Source organism: Aethalodelphis obliquidens, unplaced genomic scaffold, assembly GCF_003676395.1.
Source record: "Aethalodelphis obliquidens isolate GAN/ISIS:26980383/991018 unplaced genomic scaffold, ASM367639v1 scaffold7, whole genome shotgun sequence".
Lineage (NCBI taxonomy): Eukaryota > Metazoa > Chordata > Mammalia > Artiodactyla > Delphinidae > Aethalodelphis > Aethalodelphis obliquidens.
Window position 1 is genome coordinate 22,982,273 of NW_020837951.1, and position 19,170 is coordinate 23,001,442.

Here is a 19,170-nt window from a genome sequence, read left to right on the forward strand (position 1 = left end):
GACCACTAAATACTGCACGGTTGTCCCCACCCCATCCCCTGGCAGGGATCCCGTGAGCCAGAGGCCTCCCTCCTGTCCTGCAGGTGATATTTTATCAAATGGGAGAGTGGAAGGGTCCTGAACTGGGGACAGGACTCCAGACACCGTCGCTGCTCTGGGGCGGAGGGATGTGTACCTGTTCTGCTGGTGAGGATGAGGTCTTTTTCCCCAGGTAGGTTGGTGAAAGCTACTCATGGAAACGCGGGCACAGCTTCGTTTGCCTTCCCTCTCTTTCTCTTTCTCTCCTTCACGCTCACTGACATCATTGTACCCAGCGTATCACTATGCATACATCCCAATTACCCCACTTTGTTTTTAAGTCTACCTTCTCCTTGGGAAGTACAGCAGATGAGAATGCTTCTCAGTCAATTCAGAAAGAGCCTGCTGCTTCCTATGCGTGAACACGTGGTTAGGTCCTGCTCACGCGTGAGGGACTCATAAATGCTGCCAACTGACTTTTTGGAAGGAATATTGGCAGGTGGGAGTGCCGGGTTGACACTGGACCCAGGTGAGCCAAGTGAGGTTCATAGCGGGTGGAGGATCGAAGAAGCCACAGCTTGCCCTGGGGACAGTGTATGTGGACGAAGCCAGGAGAGCGGAACTACCAACCTCTGGAGCAGGGAAGCCAGTTACAACACAACTCAAGCTTCAAGCCATCCAGCTGCCCCCTATGACTATCCTTCTGGTATGAGAGACCATTAAAGAAGGGGCCACGGATCAAGTAGGAAAAGAGATGAACTTCAACATATTCTCCAGTGATGGATGACGACACAACAGAAAGATCCCCTGAATCAAAAGAACTAAGACAGGTTAACAGGCGGCTCTGAAATGAAGTCTCACTGATGAGCATATATTTGCTTTAGAAGCAATTGAAGTATGTTTTTTTTTGGGGGGGGGTGTTTTTTCCAGATTTGGGTCTCTTAAAAGAGGATATAGTGGGTTGGATAGATTATTTTTTCTGTTCCTAAGAATTTTCAACAGCAACAAACTTGGTTCTCTTGTAATATCAACAACAGTGCAAAACACTTGGCCTTGAATTTGAGATCTGGGGATAGTAACAGCTTGATTAGTTAGGTTTCTTTCTTACCCGAAATGTTAATTTACTTGAGAAAAATAGAGACAGGAGGCTATCACTTCACTGTGTAAGTGAAGGGCAATCAGTATGTTAAAAGGCTGATTCTAGGGCTTCCCTGGTGGCGCAGTGGTTGAGAGTCCACCTGCTGATGCAGAGGACACAGGTTCGTGCCCTGGTCCGGGAGGATCCCACATGCCGCGGAGCGGCTGGGCCCGTGAGCCATGGCCACTGAGCCTGCGCGTCCGGAGCCTGTGCTCCGCAACGGGAAAGGCCACAACAGTGAGAGGCCCGCGTACCGCAAAAAAAAAAAAAAAAAAAAAGGGCTGATTCTAAGCAGCTTCCTTCATGAAAGGGAAAATCCAACCTGGTTGACATTCACCAGGTGGCTGCCTGAGTGTTAGTGGGTCAGCCTCTGCCTCTGAAATGAGTAACTTCACTTCTGGGTACGGTGTTTTCCCCTAACACCTGCACTTCAACACAAAAGGCATGCACAAGAGATACAGAGAGTGTGCTTCCAAATCACTCAGCTGGGTCACAGGCAAGTGGTCCATTGGTTCTTCCCCATCTACACATCCCAGCTAACTTCCACCAAAGCTGCTGATGTATGGTGTGGAATCATTGAAGAAAAGCCCCTTATAGCCCTAAGCTTCAAGGGGGTCACAGACTCCAGCAAATACCTAAAAAAGGGCTGAAAAGAAGAGCCAGATAAAGTGACTTCGTGGACAGAAAAGGTCCTACAGGCTCAGAGAAGGAGCCCCGGCAGCTGAAACCTCAGCAGCAGCCATTAAGGGCCAGGCCCATCCCACTGTACAATACAGGGAACAGCCCAGAAATATTCCAGCCCAACAGAGGAGCTGGGCCAGTATTCCAAGCAATTTAGGCCTCAAACCCAAGTGAGAGGAGACTGAGACACACCAAGTGGGTCATTCAGCTGCCATAGGTGTGTTTGCTTACTTTCTTTACCACTAAGTGTTCAGTATCTGGCTTCAACTCCAGAAAACCTTTAACTCAGCCAGCTTGGATACGAGAGGCAGTGAATCAGCATGGAGTTCCTACTGTGCGCCCCATCGCATTCAAGTGTAAGGCGACCAAATAATTTAGCATCCAAACTGGGGCGCTTTTAAGAGGGAAAGGAGATGATGCTATTAATAATTACTCCAGGACAACAGGCATAAACCAGGACTGTCCTGGGTCAACTGGGGAGTATCCTCAACCAAACCAAGCTATTTGAGGGGAGGAGGTAGTTACCTCAATAAATGCTAATGGATTCCAAGGAGGTTGGCACGGACCCCTGAGGCTGATGCCCAGGCTCCTGGCTGTGCAGGCTGTGGACAGCACTGGCTCTTAAGCCGCTTACTGGAGAAAGAAACCACAGTGTAGACGACTTCCTTTGTGGTTGGTGGGAATGTCACGTGCAAAGTTCTCGGGGTTGAGGGTAGCAGGGTAACTATGCGGTTTTTAACTGTCATTTTAAGTGCCTCTCTCCTGCCAGACTGTACACACCGGCTTGGTAACAGCCCAAAACATACTGTCTTCCGAGCACTGTGTACCATTTATAGGGATCGCCCAGAGCAGACTCTGAAGGAATAGCATCGTCACAGTTCTCTAGAGAAATAACATCTCTACAGAACAGGCGAGCGATGGCTGAGATCAGCTCCCCGGTGCCTGCGGGTGATTTCAGGGAGCTCGTGTCCTTCCTCCCGCATTGCCCCTGCGCGGTGTCTTTCTACACACACACCCCACACCTCACGCACTAGCCGTACCAGTAGACTCAAAACTAGAACTTGGCAGCCAAAAGACCCACTCTTTGCATGATCAAAGTTTTTGAGAACAAGGCAAAACCCCCAACCCAACTGCAGGCATGTTAAACCACACATTTGAACATTGGTGCTGTTCGGAACCACAGTGCCAGCCAGACAACCGCACACACATCCATGCCTGAACCGGAGTACCGTACGCCGTACTGAAATTCACCCTTGGACACGCGAAAGAGGAAAGGAGGAGAAACTTACACTACTATCATCCATTCTCTCGCGCCTTTTAGATTTGTGTGTCTCATAGTCTTCCATGAGGGTCTGCATCAGATTCTTGGGCCGCTGTGATCCGGCAGCCTCTTCGGGGGCTAAGTCAGGCTGCAAGCTGGGACCTTCAGGTGTGGGGGATGGAGAAGGTTGGACTTTCTCTATTTTCCCTGAAACAACACGAAGAGAACACCCTTTCTAAGCTTGTCTGGTCATGACTGCTTTCGAAAAGAAGAGAAGAACACTGGCAAAAAAAGCAACCTCTGACATACCGAGGGGTACCAGAATGATGGTTAAGTGCAGGTCATTTTATTACAGGGAACAATGTGCTTAAGGATTAATGTCACAAACCCATCCAACAAAGACCTCAAGGAAACCGGTTTTAAAGTCAGTCAGACCAAAGAGGGCTCTCAGGCACTCTGCAGATATATGCCAGACAGACAGACAAACAGACAGACAGACAGACAGATGCTGCCTCCAGTTGTTTTGGGGACAGTATTCTATCACAGATCATACAATCAGACTGTCAGAGGTGGCGGTGCCTTTGAACCTTAAAGACCCATTTCTTACAGATAAGGAAAACTTAGGCTCAACAAAGGGAAGGCTGTGCTGGGCCACCAGGAGTTGGCGATGGTATCCAGGTCTCCTGGTTCCCTTCCCTCTTTCTTCTCTTTCAGAGGTCACCAATGGTCAGATGACCAGCCTGGGTTTTTTGTATGGACAACACATGTTGTAAAACCTCTGAACGAGAACTAAGCTGTTCTTCCCAGGTCACTCCAGTCTTACACTGGCCAGCTTCATTCTTTACCTTACCTGCCACGGTCCTGAAAGCACTTAGGTTTGAGATCCCGGATCTTAAGGAATGAATGCCAACAACAGCAGCTTCAATGTTGTAGAAAAGGGGTGCGTCAGACTTGGGAAAGGTGAGGTTTTAGTTTTTGAGATGCCATACAGGTATTCTCAGCATGAGAAGATTGGGTCCACAGTCATCCACAGTGGTGTGGTGATGCTAGGCACTGTCACTAAGACTGCCTGCATCCCACCCTCTTGGGAAATGCCTTCTGGCCAATGAAGGAGTGGGTTATATTGCCAGAGCCCCAAACGCACCTCTGAGAAGTACCTTCAGGTGCAACAGTCATGATTTTTCCAACTATGCCCCTTATGGGAGACACAGCTAGGGTCTCCGAACAAGGAATGTGGAGAAAACACACAAAATAAATGGATATTTCAAGCACAAAAGTTCAGAAACCACCAGGGGAGGGTAAAGACCCATTTGACCTCCTCCAGACCCAAGATGAAGACAGCTCATCTTTCTTTGCCTCACTCCCCGCAAGACTGCCTGATGGAGCTGGAATCACAAGTGAAGCCTGGGGTCCATGTCTCTGAGTGGGTGGCTATAGGACTTTACTGGGCATAGGTCCTTTGATGGGAGTTGGGAAGCCCCCCAGAGTTCAGGAAGCCCGAGTTTTAATTTCTGCCCTTCCATGAACCAGCCATGAGGTTGGCTGTAGACAATCATGTAATGTTCCCCCTTTAATCTTGAGCTGATCACTTAAGTTCTCCAAGTTTCAACTTCCCTAGCTAGAAAATGAGAATTTGGGGAAAAGTTGTCTTGGAAGTCCATTCTAACTCAAACATTTTGCTATTCTACCAAATACATTTGGCAAGAAGATCAACCTTTATTGATTAAAAAATACATATATATGGCCAGCACATTTGGCAGTTAGGTGGGGAAGTGGTTTTTAATACACAGACACTCCATTTAATACACAGACACCCACCATTACATTAGTGAACTTAGTGAAACTCATTGCTTTGACCTCAATTACCCAGATCATTGATAAAAAGTCTTTTGATATTAACAGTAAGGTTACAAATATTTTAAGGTCTTCAATCTTCAAATTCTCTAGAAACGGTTTCTATTTTTTATTACGGAAATCGGGGAATGCTATCATGACACTATGGACCCATCAACTATATTAAACATTTATCAAGATTCTACCACCCTTGCTCCACCTGTCCTGCCTGCCTGCCTTCCTCCCACCCTCCTGTACTAAAATATTTAAAGCAATCTCAGACCTCAGGCAATATTACCCCTGAATACGTAGTGTGTATCTCTAAAAATTCTGATTGACTTTTATTTTATTTTTAACTTTTATTTATTTATTTATTGGTTGCGTTGGGTCTTCATTGCTGCACATGGGCTTTCTCTAGTTGCGGTGAGCGGGGGTTACTCTTCGCTGAGGTGTGCTTGGGCTTCTCGTTGCGGAGCAGGGGCCCTAGAGCGCAGGCTCAGTAGTCGTGGCGCACAGGCCGAGTTGCTCTGCGGAATGTGGGATCTTCCCAGACCAGGGCTCGAACCTGTGTCCCCTACATTGGCAGGTGGATTCTTAACCACTGCACCACCAGGGAAGTCCCTGATTGACTTTTAAAATGAAGCTTTGAGGAAACAATACAGCCCAGTGGTGAGCATGCAGTTCTAGAGCCAGCCTGCTTGGGTTTGAGCTCATTAGTTAGCAGCCAAATACCCTTAGGGCAAGTTACTTGCCTTTTTTTTGAAGTTTTTCTATCTCAGTTTCCTAATCTGTAAAATTGGTATGTTGATAGAAGTACCTACCTCATACGGTTGGTACAAGAACTAAATTAATATTTATAAAGTTAATATTTAGAATGGCACGCATCCAATGAGTCTAGTTAGTATTTATTTGGAATCTCAAAGAACAATATGTCTATGGAGTAAGAATGAGCAATTTCATGGGAAATTCTGCATAAAAATTTCACAACTCTTCTAAAACTAGAAATAGATACCACATGACCAGGTTGGTCACTTTCTAATTGACCTCTCAAGTGTCCAAATCATCTCCCACCAGCCAACCCTCCAGCATTAAACTTCTAGAAAGCATAGTACATATTCAGTGCCTCTAACTTCACCCTTTCACATATACCACCCCTGCCTCATAATACTTTGTTTATACTTCTGGGAAAGCCTTTTTCACATACTGACTGTATCAATCGGGTTGTTTAAGCATTTCTTCTCAATAAAGCTGTAAAGTCACCTGAAGATAGGGACCATTTCAATCGGTCTGTGAATCCCCCTAACTCATCTGAATGTAAACTCCATTAGAGGAGGACCTTGTCTGTCCTGGTCAATGCTGAATCCCACAAGGCAGGAGTTCAGGCTGTTGAATGAATCAGCAAGTCCATTATGAAATATACAGAGCAGCCACTTATTGAATGCTTGTGGATTGGGACAGAATTCCCAATACAGAATCTGAGCAAAGTGTTTAAACGCCTTCACCAAAGCACATGAAATAAAACCATCTTGGTCTACAGAACCACAGACGCGATGGCTTTGGAGTAATAACAAACACGTTTATATGGCATTTCATTGATAGGCTTCATGTCATTTGATCCTTACAACCACCCTGGGATGTAGTCAGGGTGAATGTCATAACATCTCTGAACAATTTAGACCATGGAGGCTCAGATGCTTAACATCAATCCAAATTACATTAGTTAGTAACAATCAGAGTCAGGTCTGGAACCCAAATTGTGTTGACTGTTGCTAAATTATATAATTGGATGTGTGCTGAAAGAGCAGTTACTATAAAGAAGTGGACATTTCCTGCTCACTTCTTAGTATGCCAGCAAAATGAAACCCATCCCCGGAGCAAGTTTTGCCGGTTACAGCCGCTAGAGGTCACATGAGTAACAGGAACCAAAGACTAGCTTAGCGGGTCTGGAGCAGTGTCTTCCAAAGAGAAGGTGGCTGAGAGGTCCTGGAGAGAACAGAAGAGTTCAGATAACCAAGGCCACATCAGAGCCTCAGGAGAAGCTGTCACAGGTCTCCAGAGAAAGGGAGCCCCAACCCCGGACTTCTGGGCTGGTTGACATCTGGGGAAGTCGGCTTGGCTGGCCTTCTCTACCGTGATCTCCAATCACCCTGCCTCCAGGACGGTTCCAACCAGGACTGGAATTCTCACGCAATCTTAGGAACCACACAGGCCATCAAAAAGCTGGAGAGGGACGTAGCTTGCAGCTTAATCAAGTTTTCTCTTTGATTAGGATGGTGAAAAAACTTCTCGTGCTCTTCCACCAGTAACAGACACTGCAGACACCACCACTGTTCGGGCCAGGGGGATCATGACATAAATGTGATGCAAAGCTTGGGAAGTCTGTCTCATCTTTTATGGCCTTGGAAAGCACTTTGAAGTTCCTTGGCCCCGAGGACAAATCTCATTAGAATCCCCAAACAATGATGGTTATCTTTGGTGTTCCTTGGCGTGCATCCAGCACTTCCCCAGTACCCCCAGGTCCCATCCCCACTTGTCCCATCAAAACTTGTTCTCATATAAGTCTATTCACCTGGTGAATGACTGCATAGCTGATGGCAGCTGAAAGTGGCCTCTATTTTCAATGATAAACATCCTGCTATCTAGTTTCTCACCTGGGCTGAACACTCTACAAAATAGCTCTCTTGAAGGATCCCAGAAACAACATGAACAGTAAGTGTCACGCAGACCTCAAGGCAGACCTGTGGTGGTCCTGGCCAAGGCCTGGTCCCTGACATTTACAGAGCAGGGAGCAGGGACAACGTGAGCTTAACTGACATAGGAACCAACAGAAGAAAGCTAGACTGGAATTCAAAGTGGACGGCAGAAAACGTACTCGAGTTTACTTCATACGTATGATCTTGTCCAAACTGTTCCATCTAGAGTCATTTTAGACTTAAGCATTTAAAGATGTTTGAGGATAAGCAGCTTCACCTGGCTGGGATGATTCCAAAGCCATGTTTCTAAAATCACATCCTATTACCTTAGCTTTGTAAGGATACTACGCAACACTGCAAACGGTCAAAAGGTCATTGGTCAAATAAGTTTGAGAAACACTCGACTAAAGAAAGCTTTAATGATAAAACAAGATAGATTTCCTTACCAGGGGACTTCTCTAAGGTTTTAGTGCTAATATGATTGTGAATCTCTAGTTTAGGAATGGGGGTGCAGCATTTCTCAAATTTATTTAACCACAGAACCTCATTTCATAGAATCCCTATTAATATCTTGAGGAAAACAATTTGGAAAATACTATTCTCTAGTGTATACTAGTTAACCACTAACTACTAACTTATGGGCACAAGTTCAACTAATAAGTATGGGCACAAAGCTTACGTACAAGAACTTTCACCATTGTTCGTTTGTTTGCTTATAATTTACATATGTGGAAACAACAAAGGCATCTGACTATAAGAGAATGGTTAAATTAGTTGTGGCTTATTCAGATGATGGAGTATTATTTAGCCATTATAAGTCATGTTTTAGTCTCTCAAATTTAGAGGAATAGTTATGGACATGGGAAAATATTCAAAATACATTAAGAGAAAAAGCAGGTTACAAAAGCAGAAATACTGCAGGGGTTTAGGAGAGCAGGCTCCGGAGTTGGACTGCTTGGGTTCAAATCCTAACTCACTACTTATTAGCTGTGTAAAAGAAAACGAAAGTGCACACATGACACATGGTAAAACCTAGTCAGGATAAGATGAACAGTCTTGTGGCTGGCAGAATAATGGCTTCCACAAAGATGTCCAAACCCTAATCCCCCAAACCTGTGAATATTTACCTTACATGGCAAAAGGACTTTGCGGGTATGATTAAGTTAAAGACTGTGAGATGGGAACACTATCCAAGATTATCCAGTTGGGCTTGGTGTAATCACAAGGGTCCTCATAAAAGAGATGCAGGAGGGTCAGAGAGAGAGAGAGAGAGAGAGAGAGAGAGATTTGAAGATACTATACTGTTGGCTTTGGATATGGAGGAAGGGGCCACAAGCCAAGGAACGTAGATGGCCTCTAGAACTGGAAAAGGGAGGGAAATGGATGCTCCCCAAGAGCCTCCAGAAGAAACACAGCCCTGCCAAGATCTTGATTTTAGCACAGAAGGACACTATTTTAGTGTGTTTGAACTGTCATGACAAAATACCATGGATTGGGTGGCTTAAAAAACAGAAATTATTTTCTCACAGTTCTGGAGGCTGGAAGTCTCAGATCAGCATGGGTACCAGCATGGTCAGGTTCTGGTGAGAGCTTTCTTCCTATCATGCAGATGGCTACCTTCCTGCTGTGTCCACGCATCACAGAGAGAGAACGAGGTCTCTGGTGCCTTTTCTTATAAGGGCACTAATCCCATCATGAGGGCCCCACTCTCATGACCTCATCTAACCCTTACTATCTCCCAAAGGCCTCATCTCCAAATACCATCACATTGGGGGTTAGGCATTCAACAACATACTGAATTTGGGAGGGGACACAATTCAGTACATAGCTGACACATTTCAGATTTCTGACCTCAAGAACTATAAGATAATAAATTTGTGTTGTTTTAAGCCACTATATTTGTGGTGATTTGTTACAGCAGCAATATGAAACTAATACACATGTAGACCCAATGTTATCTTCCAGGCACATGTGTGCATGAGAGAAACTAGGCAGGGAGTAGTTAGGATTATGAATCACTTTGCCTTTTACCTTTATTCTTTACTTTCCAAGTTTTTTCCTACAATAAGCATGAATTAATTTTAAATTATAAAACAAACCAGAATTTTTTTCTTTTAAGTATTACCACACATGCTAATAAAAGCAGATAAAGCTGGGGCTTTAACCTTCATGGACCAGGCAGATCCGGAAGCCTTTCTGTCTCACCAGGTAGCACACACAGGCCCAGGGGAGCTACTGAGCTGACACCTCCTGGGGTCTTAGAGAAGCACTGGTCACATTCACTGGTGACTCTCACAGGCAGACTAAGGAGCAGAGTGGGGGAAGCAGAATTTCACTCCAAATTAGTAAATGCTGTCTCCCATGATTAGTGGAAGAAAAAACTAGGAAACATGAATTTGTGTTTCCTGTTTCTTTAAGTAGTTAAGCCACGCCCTGTCCAGAGAGAAAAAGCCACGCCTTGACTGCGTTTCTGGATCCTCCAAACAAGATGGATTTCCCTGTGCTGATGGGGGCAGAGAGAAAAACCCGCAATTCTTCCCACCCAAGGGAAACTACAGCTAGGGCTGCATGTCCTCAGTACACAGCTGCTGCCATCCATGACAGCCCACACCCTCCCTCTATAAGAAGAGGAGTAACTTCTAAAAAGCCAAGAGGGTGGATTCCCACAGTTAAGAAAATTATTTTGGTCAAACATTAGGATTTTGGTGATTATCATATTCTATACACATGGCAACTGACGTCTTAAAAATCAAAGATCCTTTGTTTCTACATTTCTCAAAAGAAAGGAAAAAGCCATCACCCACTCTTATTTAAAAACCAAACCGAACAAAGACGCCCACCAGATAACATGCTTTGGCCCAAGGTCCCTCAATGATCTCCTTTCTTCACGGAGCCTTGGGGTGAGCTTGCAAACATCTAAACGACTCGCAGATCACCAGAAAGAAAGGGGCTCAGACTTGCATTTTAAATTCCACTTCCTGCCAATACAAGGGAATATCCTGCCTGTCAGATCCGGAGTCCATGGGCTTGTATGGTTCCAGCTATGACCCACACACCAAGAGCTAGTCCCTGGTCCTTTCATCTCCTCCTTTGAAGGCCCCAGGGGTGGGAGAATGCAATGATACGCATCTTCAGAATATAAGCCTAGCTCAGAAATGAGAAACACCCCTGCCTGGCGACACAAGTCTGAGAAACTTCCAAATATTATTACTTCAAGGTACGGTGGGATGTTGGATGAGTTGTCGATATTGGATCATTCCTCTGAACAGAACTGGAAAATGAAAACTGGAGAAGGAAAGAGTTTTGCATCTGCAGGGGAAGCATAGTTTAAGACCAAAAAAAGAAAAATATTTAATTAAAACAGTAAGGATAAAAATCATGGTAAGTAGCAATTGCCCCACGAAGATCTTTTGGTTAAACACATTTCTACCAACACAGTGAGCTTAGCTCTATGAATATTATCACCCCCCTCCCCAAAAAAGAAAATATTTTCACGGTAATTTGTAATTTCACTGTCACCCAACATGCTTAATAATGGCCTTTGTTTTCTGAAATCACAGCTGACTACTGAAAGCTAATTCTTGAACTCTGATTTTATATGAGAAACTTTAATTCTAAAGAAGTAACTATGAATAAATCTCAGCTGGGACTAGAAAGCAATTTTATAAAAGCATGTTGTATCATTTGCATCAGGGCTCCAGTAGCTGCAGAAGAATAACTCATAAGTAACTCTGCTAAGGTTTTCTAGGTCTTTTCTTAGAACAAAAACTGCAGTAATGGGACTTCCCTGGTGGCGCAGTGGTTAAGAATCTGCCTGCTAATGCAAGGGACATAGGTTCTAGCCCTGGTCCGGGAAGATCCCACATGCTGCGGAGCAACTAAGCCCGTGCACCACCACTACTAAGCCTGCGCTCTACAGCCTGTGAGGCACAACTACTGAGCCCTCGTGCCACAACTACTGAAGCCCGCGCGCCTAGAGCCCGTGCTCCACAACAAATAGACGCCACCGCAATGAGAAGCCCGCACACCGCAAGGAAGAGTAGGCCCCACTCGCCGTAACTTAGAGAAAGCCCGTGCACAGCAACAAAGACCCAATGCAGCCAAAAATAAATTAATTAATTTTAAAAAAACCTGCAATAAAAACAACTCTTATTGGAAGCCTTTTGTGCACAGGCACTGACTGTACTAACTTACTGATGAGGTTGGTACTATTTTATTCCCGTTTTACTGATGAAGAAACTGATGTTTAGAGAGGTGAAGTAAAAGTTAGTTACACAGCTAACAAGCAGTGGAATCAGGATTCGAACTTCAGATATGAATCCAGAAAAATGACTGTCATATTTAAGCATGTTTAATTCTCCTTGACCAGCTTTGGTATGAATTTATATTTGAGTAATGAGAAATAAAGACAGAGAGACTGAGAATACCTGTGATGTCAGATGCATACAACTTTTGGGGAAACCTTTGACCTTTACATTCAAGGTCATGAGAAATAAAATACCATTACATGTAACATGAATGTGTTCTTTGGTGCTCTAATGGCCTGTCCTGCACTCTCTTCCCACCACCACCCCTAGTCCTCCCCCCCTAAGTAGCAAGTTGCTTATTTACAAAGATGAAATGGCTCTGAAACATCAATCTCCCTAGGGAAGCTCACGGCAAGTTGCCATGGTTAGTAAGAGACTGTCATATCCTGCCCTAAACTCCAGCAGTCACGGGGGCCATCCTGCTCCCAGGCCTGGCTTAGATTAGCTCGCATTTCTTACCGGGCGCAGAGCAGGGATCTTACAAGAATTAGGTCCTTTGATCACCTTTTCGTTCTCAGCTCAAGACTGCATGTTTCTTTGTATGTAGGTTCACACAGTTGTGCAGTTGAGTCTGAATTTTTGGAAGCAGCTCTCCTAACTTGGAGCATGGGGTAACCAGGCATCGGTAAAGGGCAAGTAACCAGGCCACCATGTGATGTCCCCAGCAAAGCAAGGGACAACCCAGACGCTGTGTGTACCAGAAGACCCAGCACAATCAGCAGTGACAGCAGAAGCTGTTACGAAACGGAAAGGTAGGAAGTGCTGTTCTTCTCCAAAGTTCTACGTCCCAGAAGCCATGACCATAGGCTTGTCACAGAAGAAAGACCACAGTCTGTATCTTGTCAGGAGTGAAGGTGATGGGTTTAACCATGACAGTTGCCCTTTTCAAACCGCTGAAGGCAATGTCCAAAAAGAACTTTGAATTCTGTAACTTGAGAAGTTCTGACCTCACTGAACACCTTCAACCTTCACCCCTCGCCGAACCCTACTTCGACCTAACCTTTTCTTACCAATTCCTTCCCAAATGGCATGTGTTTTTAAAAATGAACATATTTGCTGGGTTCAGATAAATAAAAATACAGGGAGTTTCTGATCCAAGGTAGAAGGAACAATCTTACAGAGCAAAGGAGAACAGCAGAGAGCAGACGTGGTGTTCAATGACCACCAGTAAATGAATTTGGCCAGCGTTGGCCCTACTCCGCCAAACCTAGTCAGGTAGTGGAGTGAACACTTATCCCTGCGCCTCCTCAAATAAAGAAATGGATTCCTTGCTTGAGCTCCCAGTCCTTTCAACGTTTTCAGGCAATGAGCCTGTCTCCAGAGTGAATGACTGAGCTTCCTCCTGGGGCATGAACTTTCAGAAAGAATTCACAAAAGCAGCCAGGCTAGATGGCTGACATGGATGACGCTAGTCCCTCGCCATCTGCCCAGATCTTTGGACAGCACCAGCAATTCGACTGTTGTAGTTTGGAGCACTGAAATTAAGTTCTGAAAGCACAGAGGAACCATTAAAACTAAGTTTTATCATAACTTATTTGGCAGCAAAACCCGAGGTGAACCAGCATGAGGTTCTTCTTGGTCTTTATTGATCCCACTTAATAGAACAAACTCTTAAGTTTCACAGCAGAAATCGAATTTGATGACAGGTGCAGCCCCAGACTCCACTGGGTGTGTTCAACAATAGTACATGCGTTGCACTGCTTTTCTAAATAATGGTATGGACACTTCATGGCCTTTCTAAAATCAGAAAAATGTGGAATATATCTGGTCTCAAGAGTTTGGGTCATTTGGATTCTATCCTAGATAGCTGTTGGGAGGGTTACATGAGAAAATGAGAAATAACTGTGTGTGAATTACAGGACTGGGCTTTAAGGTCTCGGTGAGTTGCAGCTACTGTGATTATACTTCGGTCACCAGAGAATGTTCAAGGAACTTGGCGGTATACATAATCATCTGTAGGATACTCCACGTTCTGCTTTAGAACCTTCACACAGCCAGCTGTGCCCCTATAAGATACGCAATTTGTACCTGCCTGCAGCAAAGGGAAACACTGTACACTCCTGAAGAAGCGCTCTCTCTTACCTGGGCCTGGGAGGGAATCCTTCTGTCAGTCACCCACACCAAGGTCTTCTACTGTGGAGGACTGAGGCTGTCTCAAGTGAGACTTGGCCTCATTCAGCTCTAATTCAGCATGGAACAAAGGCACCAAGCTCTGAATACTGTGCTGATATAAACATTTTTTTTCTATCTAGGAGTTTTCTTTGTGATATTGGGAGATAATGAAGGGAAAATGACCCAGTCAATAAGCTTTATAATAATGTAATGAACATCACATGTGCATTCAATTCAAACTGACAACAGAAGTCAAAACACCTTGGAAATCTTATTTTTATAAGAGGTATAACTAACGTATCTTTCCACATATTAAAAGACCTAAACAGACAGGTTATGGGACTCAATACCCACATCTTTTCCTTGACAGCTCTCCAGAATGTCCCACTGGGCAAACTGTCTGACTTGGTAAATCAACTTGACACCTGGCATGAAAATGCAAACTAGTTCCAAAACCTAAGCTAATCATCACCTAACTAACTGGGTTTCTCCGGCCTGCCTAGAACTTGGAAGTGAAACCAGGATATCTAATAATAGACACAGGCACTAAAGAGAGAACTGTCTGCTGATACCCCTCCTATGAAAAGACATTTTAACAGGTCTAAAGTGTAACTTCGGTAAAATGTTTGGGTTTTCCTCCCAAACTCATTCCTCAAGGGGGTTTTACAAAAGTGCGTGGGTTACACCTTCAAATCAGGCTTGTGCACCTGCCTAAGTGCTTCCTTTATTCTCTACTTCTAACCATCAAGAGGAGGCCCACGTGTGTTCATTCTTGGGAGCATGGCCTCTCCCATAACCCAGGGCACTCGTCAAGATGGCGGCCGGCCTTTAGACGTACATAGAAAAAAAGCCGGTGGAATGGACTCAGGAAAGCAGGAAGACTTTTAATTCATCAATTCATGGCTGAAGGCAGGACAGCTTGGAGATTTGTGGAGATAATTACCCCTTGGAAAATCCTCACTGGCTTCCCACTGACCGCAGGATAAAGTCTAAAATCTAAAACCTTTGACATGATTTACATAGCTCTTCACTGGCTCCAAATCAACTGTCTTTTGTTTTGTTTTAAATCTCTTCCTTTAACCCACCCTAACTTTATTTAGGCACCTCAAACATGCCAAGTTCTCTTCCTCTGTAGGTGCCCTTCCTTCTAACCTGAACGATCTCCCCCACCCCCTGAACCCAACCCAACTCCTTCAATTCAAAACTTAGACGACAGTTTCCCAAGAAAGGAAGACTTTCCTTATCCCCCCAGTGAGGCGGTCTTCCTTGCTCTGATCTTCCACAGGTCTCCACGCTTCTCTGTTATGAAACTGCCACCTTTCTCTGATGTTTCTGTTACTGAACTATAAGTTCCCTGAGGGCGGGGACTTTATCTGCCTTGTTCACTTCTGTATGAACAAATGCCACACAAGCCCTATTTAAGTGGACCTTCTTCTTTAAAAGTCATGCAAGAACCAACAAGATTCAATTTCCATATAATTTTTCCTAATAAACGGTCTTTGAAAATGATTACATCCTTTTAAAAATAGAAATCTCATCATCTTCCATCTCGAAAGGCAAGGGAACCAAAAGCAAAAAACAAGTATCTTTTCAACACCTGGGAAATGGTTGGAAAGCACTTCTCTTTCCTTATCACATCTTGGCTCTCAGTGGCTTTTACTTGCCTTAAGATTTCAGGATTCCATCATGTCACCAGCATAATTTCTACCAGAGGAGATGTTAAAAATTATATTTTTCATCACCTAATATCAAATTGTCACTCTGTGTCATGCAGTGACCCAGCTGAGTCACCTCTACTGGCATGAAATGGGGAGTAGTACGGTAGGAACTCAGCAACATCTCCATTCACAAAACCAGAGTTGGAGCCAGCGGTTCTGACCCTGGCCATGAAAGGTCCGGTTTGGCTGCTAAGAGTGATATGTCGGCCTCCTTCCTGATCACGAACTTGGAAGCTGGCTGGCTAAGCATTACTCTAAACGTTTCCAGGTATGGATAGAAAAAAAATTACCTTTTGCATTCAACTTCTTTCAATCAAGGTTGTAATTCTGGGAAGCCCTGCCACCTACTTTCAATGTTCTAGAGGTAAATGTGAAGAAGCGAGCTGCACACACGTTATCTATCATGACTGTGGTCAGTGTGACAACCAGACTCAAGCAGGGTGCAGACTTGCATGAATGAACTACCATCTTGCTAAAGGAGCAGAAACCAAGCCTATGCGGATGGGCTATGGGGGAGGAGATCAGCATTAGCACAGGAGGAAGTACGGGAGAAATCGGTATGGGGCTACTGGGATGCTGAAAGCAGACATTAGGACTCTGTCCTGTTTTAAGCCTGGCGGGAAGCATGACGGACCACAGCAGGTCAGGGAACTAGAGGAAACTGTGGAGATGTCTTAATTTTTGTTTGTGTGCTAGAAGTAAAGTATGGAGCCATAAGGTAAGGGGTTTAATTAGAGAGGGAGTGAAGAAAACTGAAAATACCACTGAGCATATGCAGTGTAGAGAAGGTTTTATAATGAAATAATATAAAGGGAGGGCTAGGTAAGTGGAGCCAGCTGTAACTGATAAGAGAGCCATGGAATCTGCCTGCCACGTGAGCAGAAGTTGCTGAGATGCCTGCAGAAACTTCCTCCACCAGTGAGGCTGCAGGTTCTTATGCAGGCCCTTTGCAATCACTTACTGGTGAAGCAGGCTCCCCAGACTGGGCTGAATTCAAGTGGTACCAAAACTTTTTTTAGGATCCCATATAGAAAGCCCAGCTGGCATCTCTGTGCCAAGCCATCCCACAATAAGACTTTAAAGTGAACTCAACAAGTAAGGATCTTTGGGAAAAGCCAACCAGTCACTGTTAAGCATAGACAAAGAGCCTCTTCTGAAAGTTTTCTTTGCCTCAAACACTCAGCTGGCCATTGCTCCATGACCTGAAGGCATTAAAAAACATATCAAGAGGGGCTTCCCTGGTGGCGCAGTGGTTGAGAGTCCGCCTGCCGAGGCAGGGGACATGGGTTCGTGCCCCGGTCTGGGAGGATCCCACATGCCACGGAGCGGCTGGGCCCGTGAGCCATGGCCGCTGAGCCTGCGCGTCCAGAGGCTGTGCTCCACGATGGGAGAGGCCACAACAGTGAGAGGCCCGTGTACCGCAAAACAAAAAAAACACAACATATCAAGAAAGTCACCATGCTCTCCCTCTTCCTGCTCCCTTCCCTTTCCTTCCTGAATAATTTAGTCCAAAAGCTATTAGGTGGGGCTGAACAAGATGAGTGTCTGCAGGGAGGGTGGGAGGAACCCCAGTGGCCCAGAGTGGTGTGCTGGAGCCAGAGCAGGGTGGGAAGGGACACGGGTGACCCAGCACAGGATGTTGGAGCACAAGCTGGGTGAAGAGGGTGTTGGTGACAGGAAACAGCAGTTGCCACCCAGAAAGTGACACTTGAACCCATGTTTGGTGAGGAAAATAGTAGATTGGTTCCATAAGGGGGGAGGGGTTTGATCAAATAATAAATATATTGAGGATAACAGGAACCAGGTATCTTGTTGTCAAGGAGGAGGTTACAAATATGGAAAGAGAGAAAATGAACCCAGTGGTATTAGAGTAGAATTAAAGGTATCAGGGTAAGCTCATGGTTTTCAAGATAGGTAGGTAGACAGATTAATTAATCAATCAATCAACTGACAGATAGAATGTGTATATATTCTCTAATTCTGACCACTGAGAGTGCCTGAGAGCAGTGCCTATCCAACAGCAACGAGCACATCAAACACTCAGACTTTGGTTTCTAAATACCACTCTCCACTGAAAGGAACTAGTGCTCTTTGTTGAAAAGGCTGATTTCAGGGTTAGGAAAGTATAAGATGAGACTGGAACATCTTGTGGCACCAGAAAGTAAAGATATGCCCAAAGAAAAATGGGGACATGTCAAAAGGACACTGAAGTTAGCCTGAAAGGCTCCTGTGAACTATATTTGAACAATTCAGGATAAAAATAACAATAGAAATGGATTATAACCCACTAAATATAATAGGAATCCATGAGACCATCTGTCATAGATAGATAGATTTAAAGTCTGAAGAGGAGTGAGATAAAGATTACGTGGTACCAAAGCATCTCACCACAAAATATTTGTTAATGGCAAAGGGAAAAAGTAACTATTGTACAGAAACCCTCAATCAAGCGATCAAAATTAGCATCATGTGAAAAAAGTTAACATCTGTCCCTGTAATGGGACAAACTGACACCACGTACTACCTGACTGGATGCTGTAAGAAGAATAAGCATCAGTTCTGTGGTATTCCTACCAAACATGCATAACCTGAACGTAATCATGTGAAAACATCAGGCAAACCCAAACTGAGGGACATTCTACAAAATTGGGGTGAGCAAGCATCATGCTGGCAATTTACTCTTAATTCAGAATAAAAAAGATATTTGTATTTAATTAGGGAACTTTCCTTTGGCTTTGAGATTATTTCAAATTTAAAAGTTAATAACGGGAAGAGTTAACTTGTGTTATTATAGATTTGATGGAAGCCAAGTGTCAATGGGCTTAAGATCTGGATGGACCAAGAGAAATGCCAGTAATTATATGTTAAGGCAAGGCTTCTTAAATTATCTCTAGTGAAGGAAGAGTTTTTCTGCCCAATCTATTATGGACCATCCATTAAAAAAATACAAAATCCCACACTTTCATTTGAGGACACTATCAAATTGTTCCAAGAGTTTTCAAATGCTCACTCCCTGTGTCTGTACTTAGCATGGATCAGGAAGAGTCATGAACTAGCGTGGACCACACCTTGAGCAGCTCTTCTCTTTGGTAGGATGTGTGGTTCCCCAAGTGCCATCATGTCCAAATGAGAAATAAAAATTACTCGTCACAGTGTTATGCATAATAGTAGCAACAATAATTCCCACTGTAATTAACGTCAACCATCTATACAAAGTATTCAAGATAGGGACTGTCCAGGCAATGGGAGAAGATTAGAGGACTGCCTTTACATATAGTAACTCAACTTCTCCAAAAGGGTCACAGGACACAAATAGATGAGACCACCTTGATTCCAAAGTAATTGTTTTATGGTGACTTAAAGAAAGATGTAAAGAAAGACAAATCCATAAAGATCAATTATACAGAAG

General features: G+C 44.3%; 1 protein-coding gene across 20 annotated transcripts in view; it reads right to left on the bottom strand.

Moving 5' to 3' along the window:
- PALM2AKAP2 (PALM2 and AKAP2 fusion) overlaps window positions 1-19,170 on the bottom strand; it is a 607,743-nt gene that overhangs the window by 11,708 nt on the left and 576,865 nt on the right. For 19 of the 20 annotated variants that reach the window (XM_027105241.1, XM_027105248.1, XM_027105256.1 and 16 more), the window contains one exon: window positions 3,127-3,305. The exons of the other annotated variant lie outside the window; for it this stretch is intronic. In XM_027105241.1, coding sequence (XP_026961042.1) covers window positions 3,127-3,305 — 179 coding nt within the window. The remainder of the gene's footprint in view (window positions 1-3,126; window positions 3,306-19,170) is intronic. 20 annotated transcript variants of the gene reach the window in all.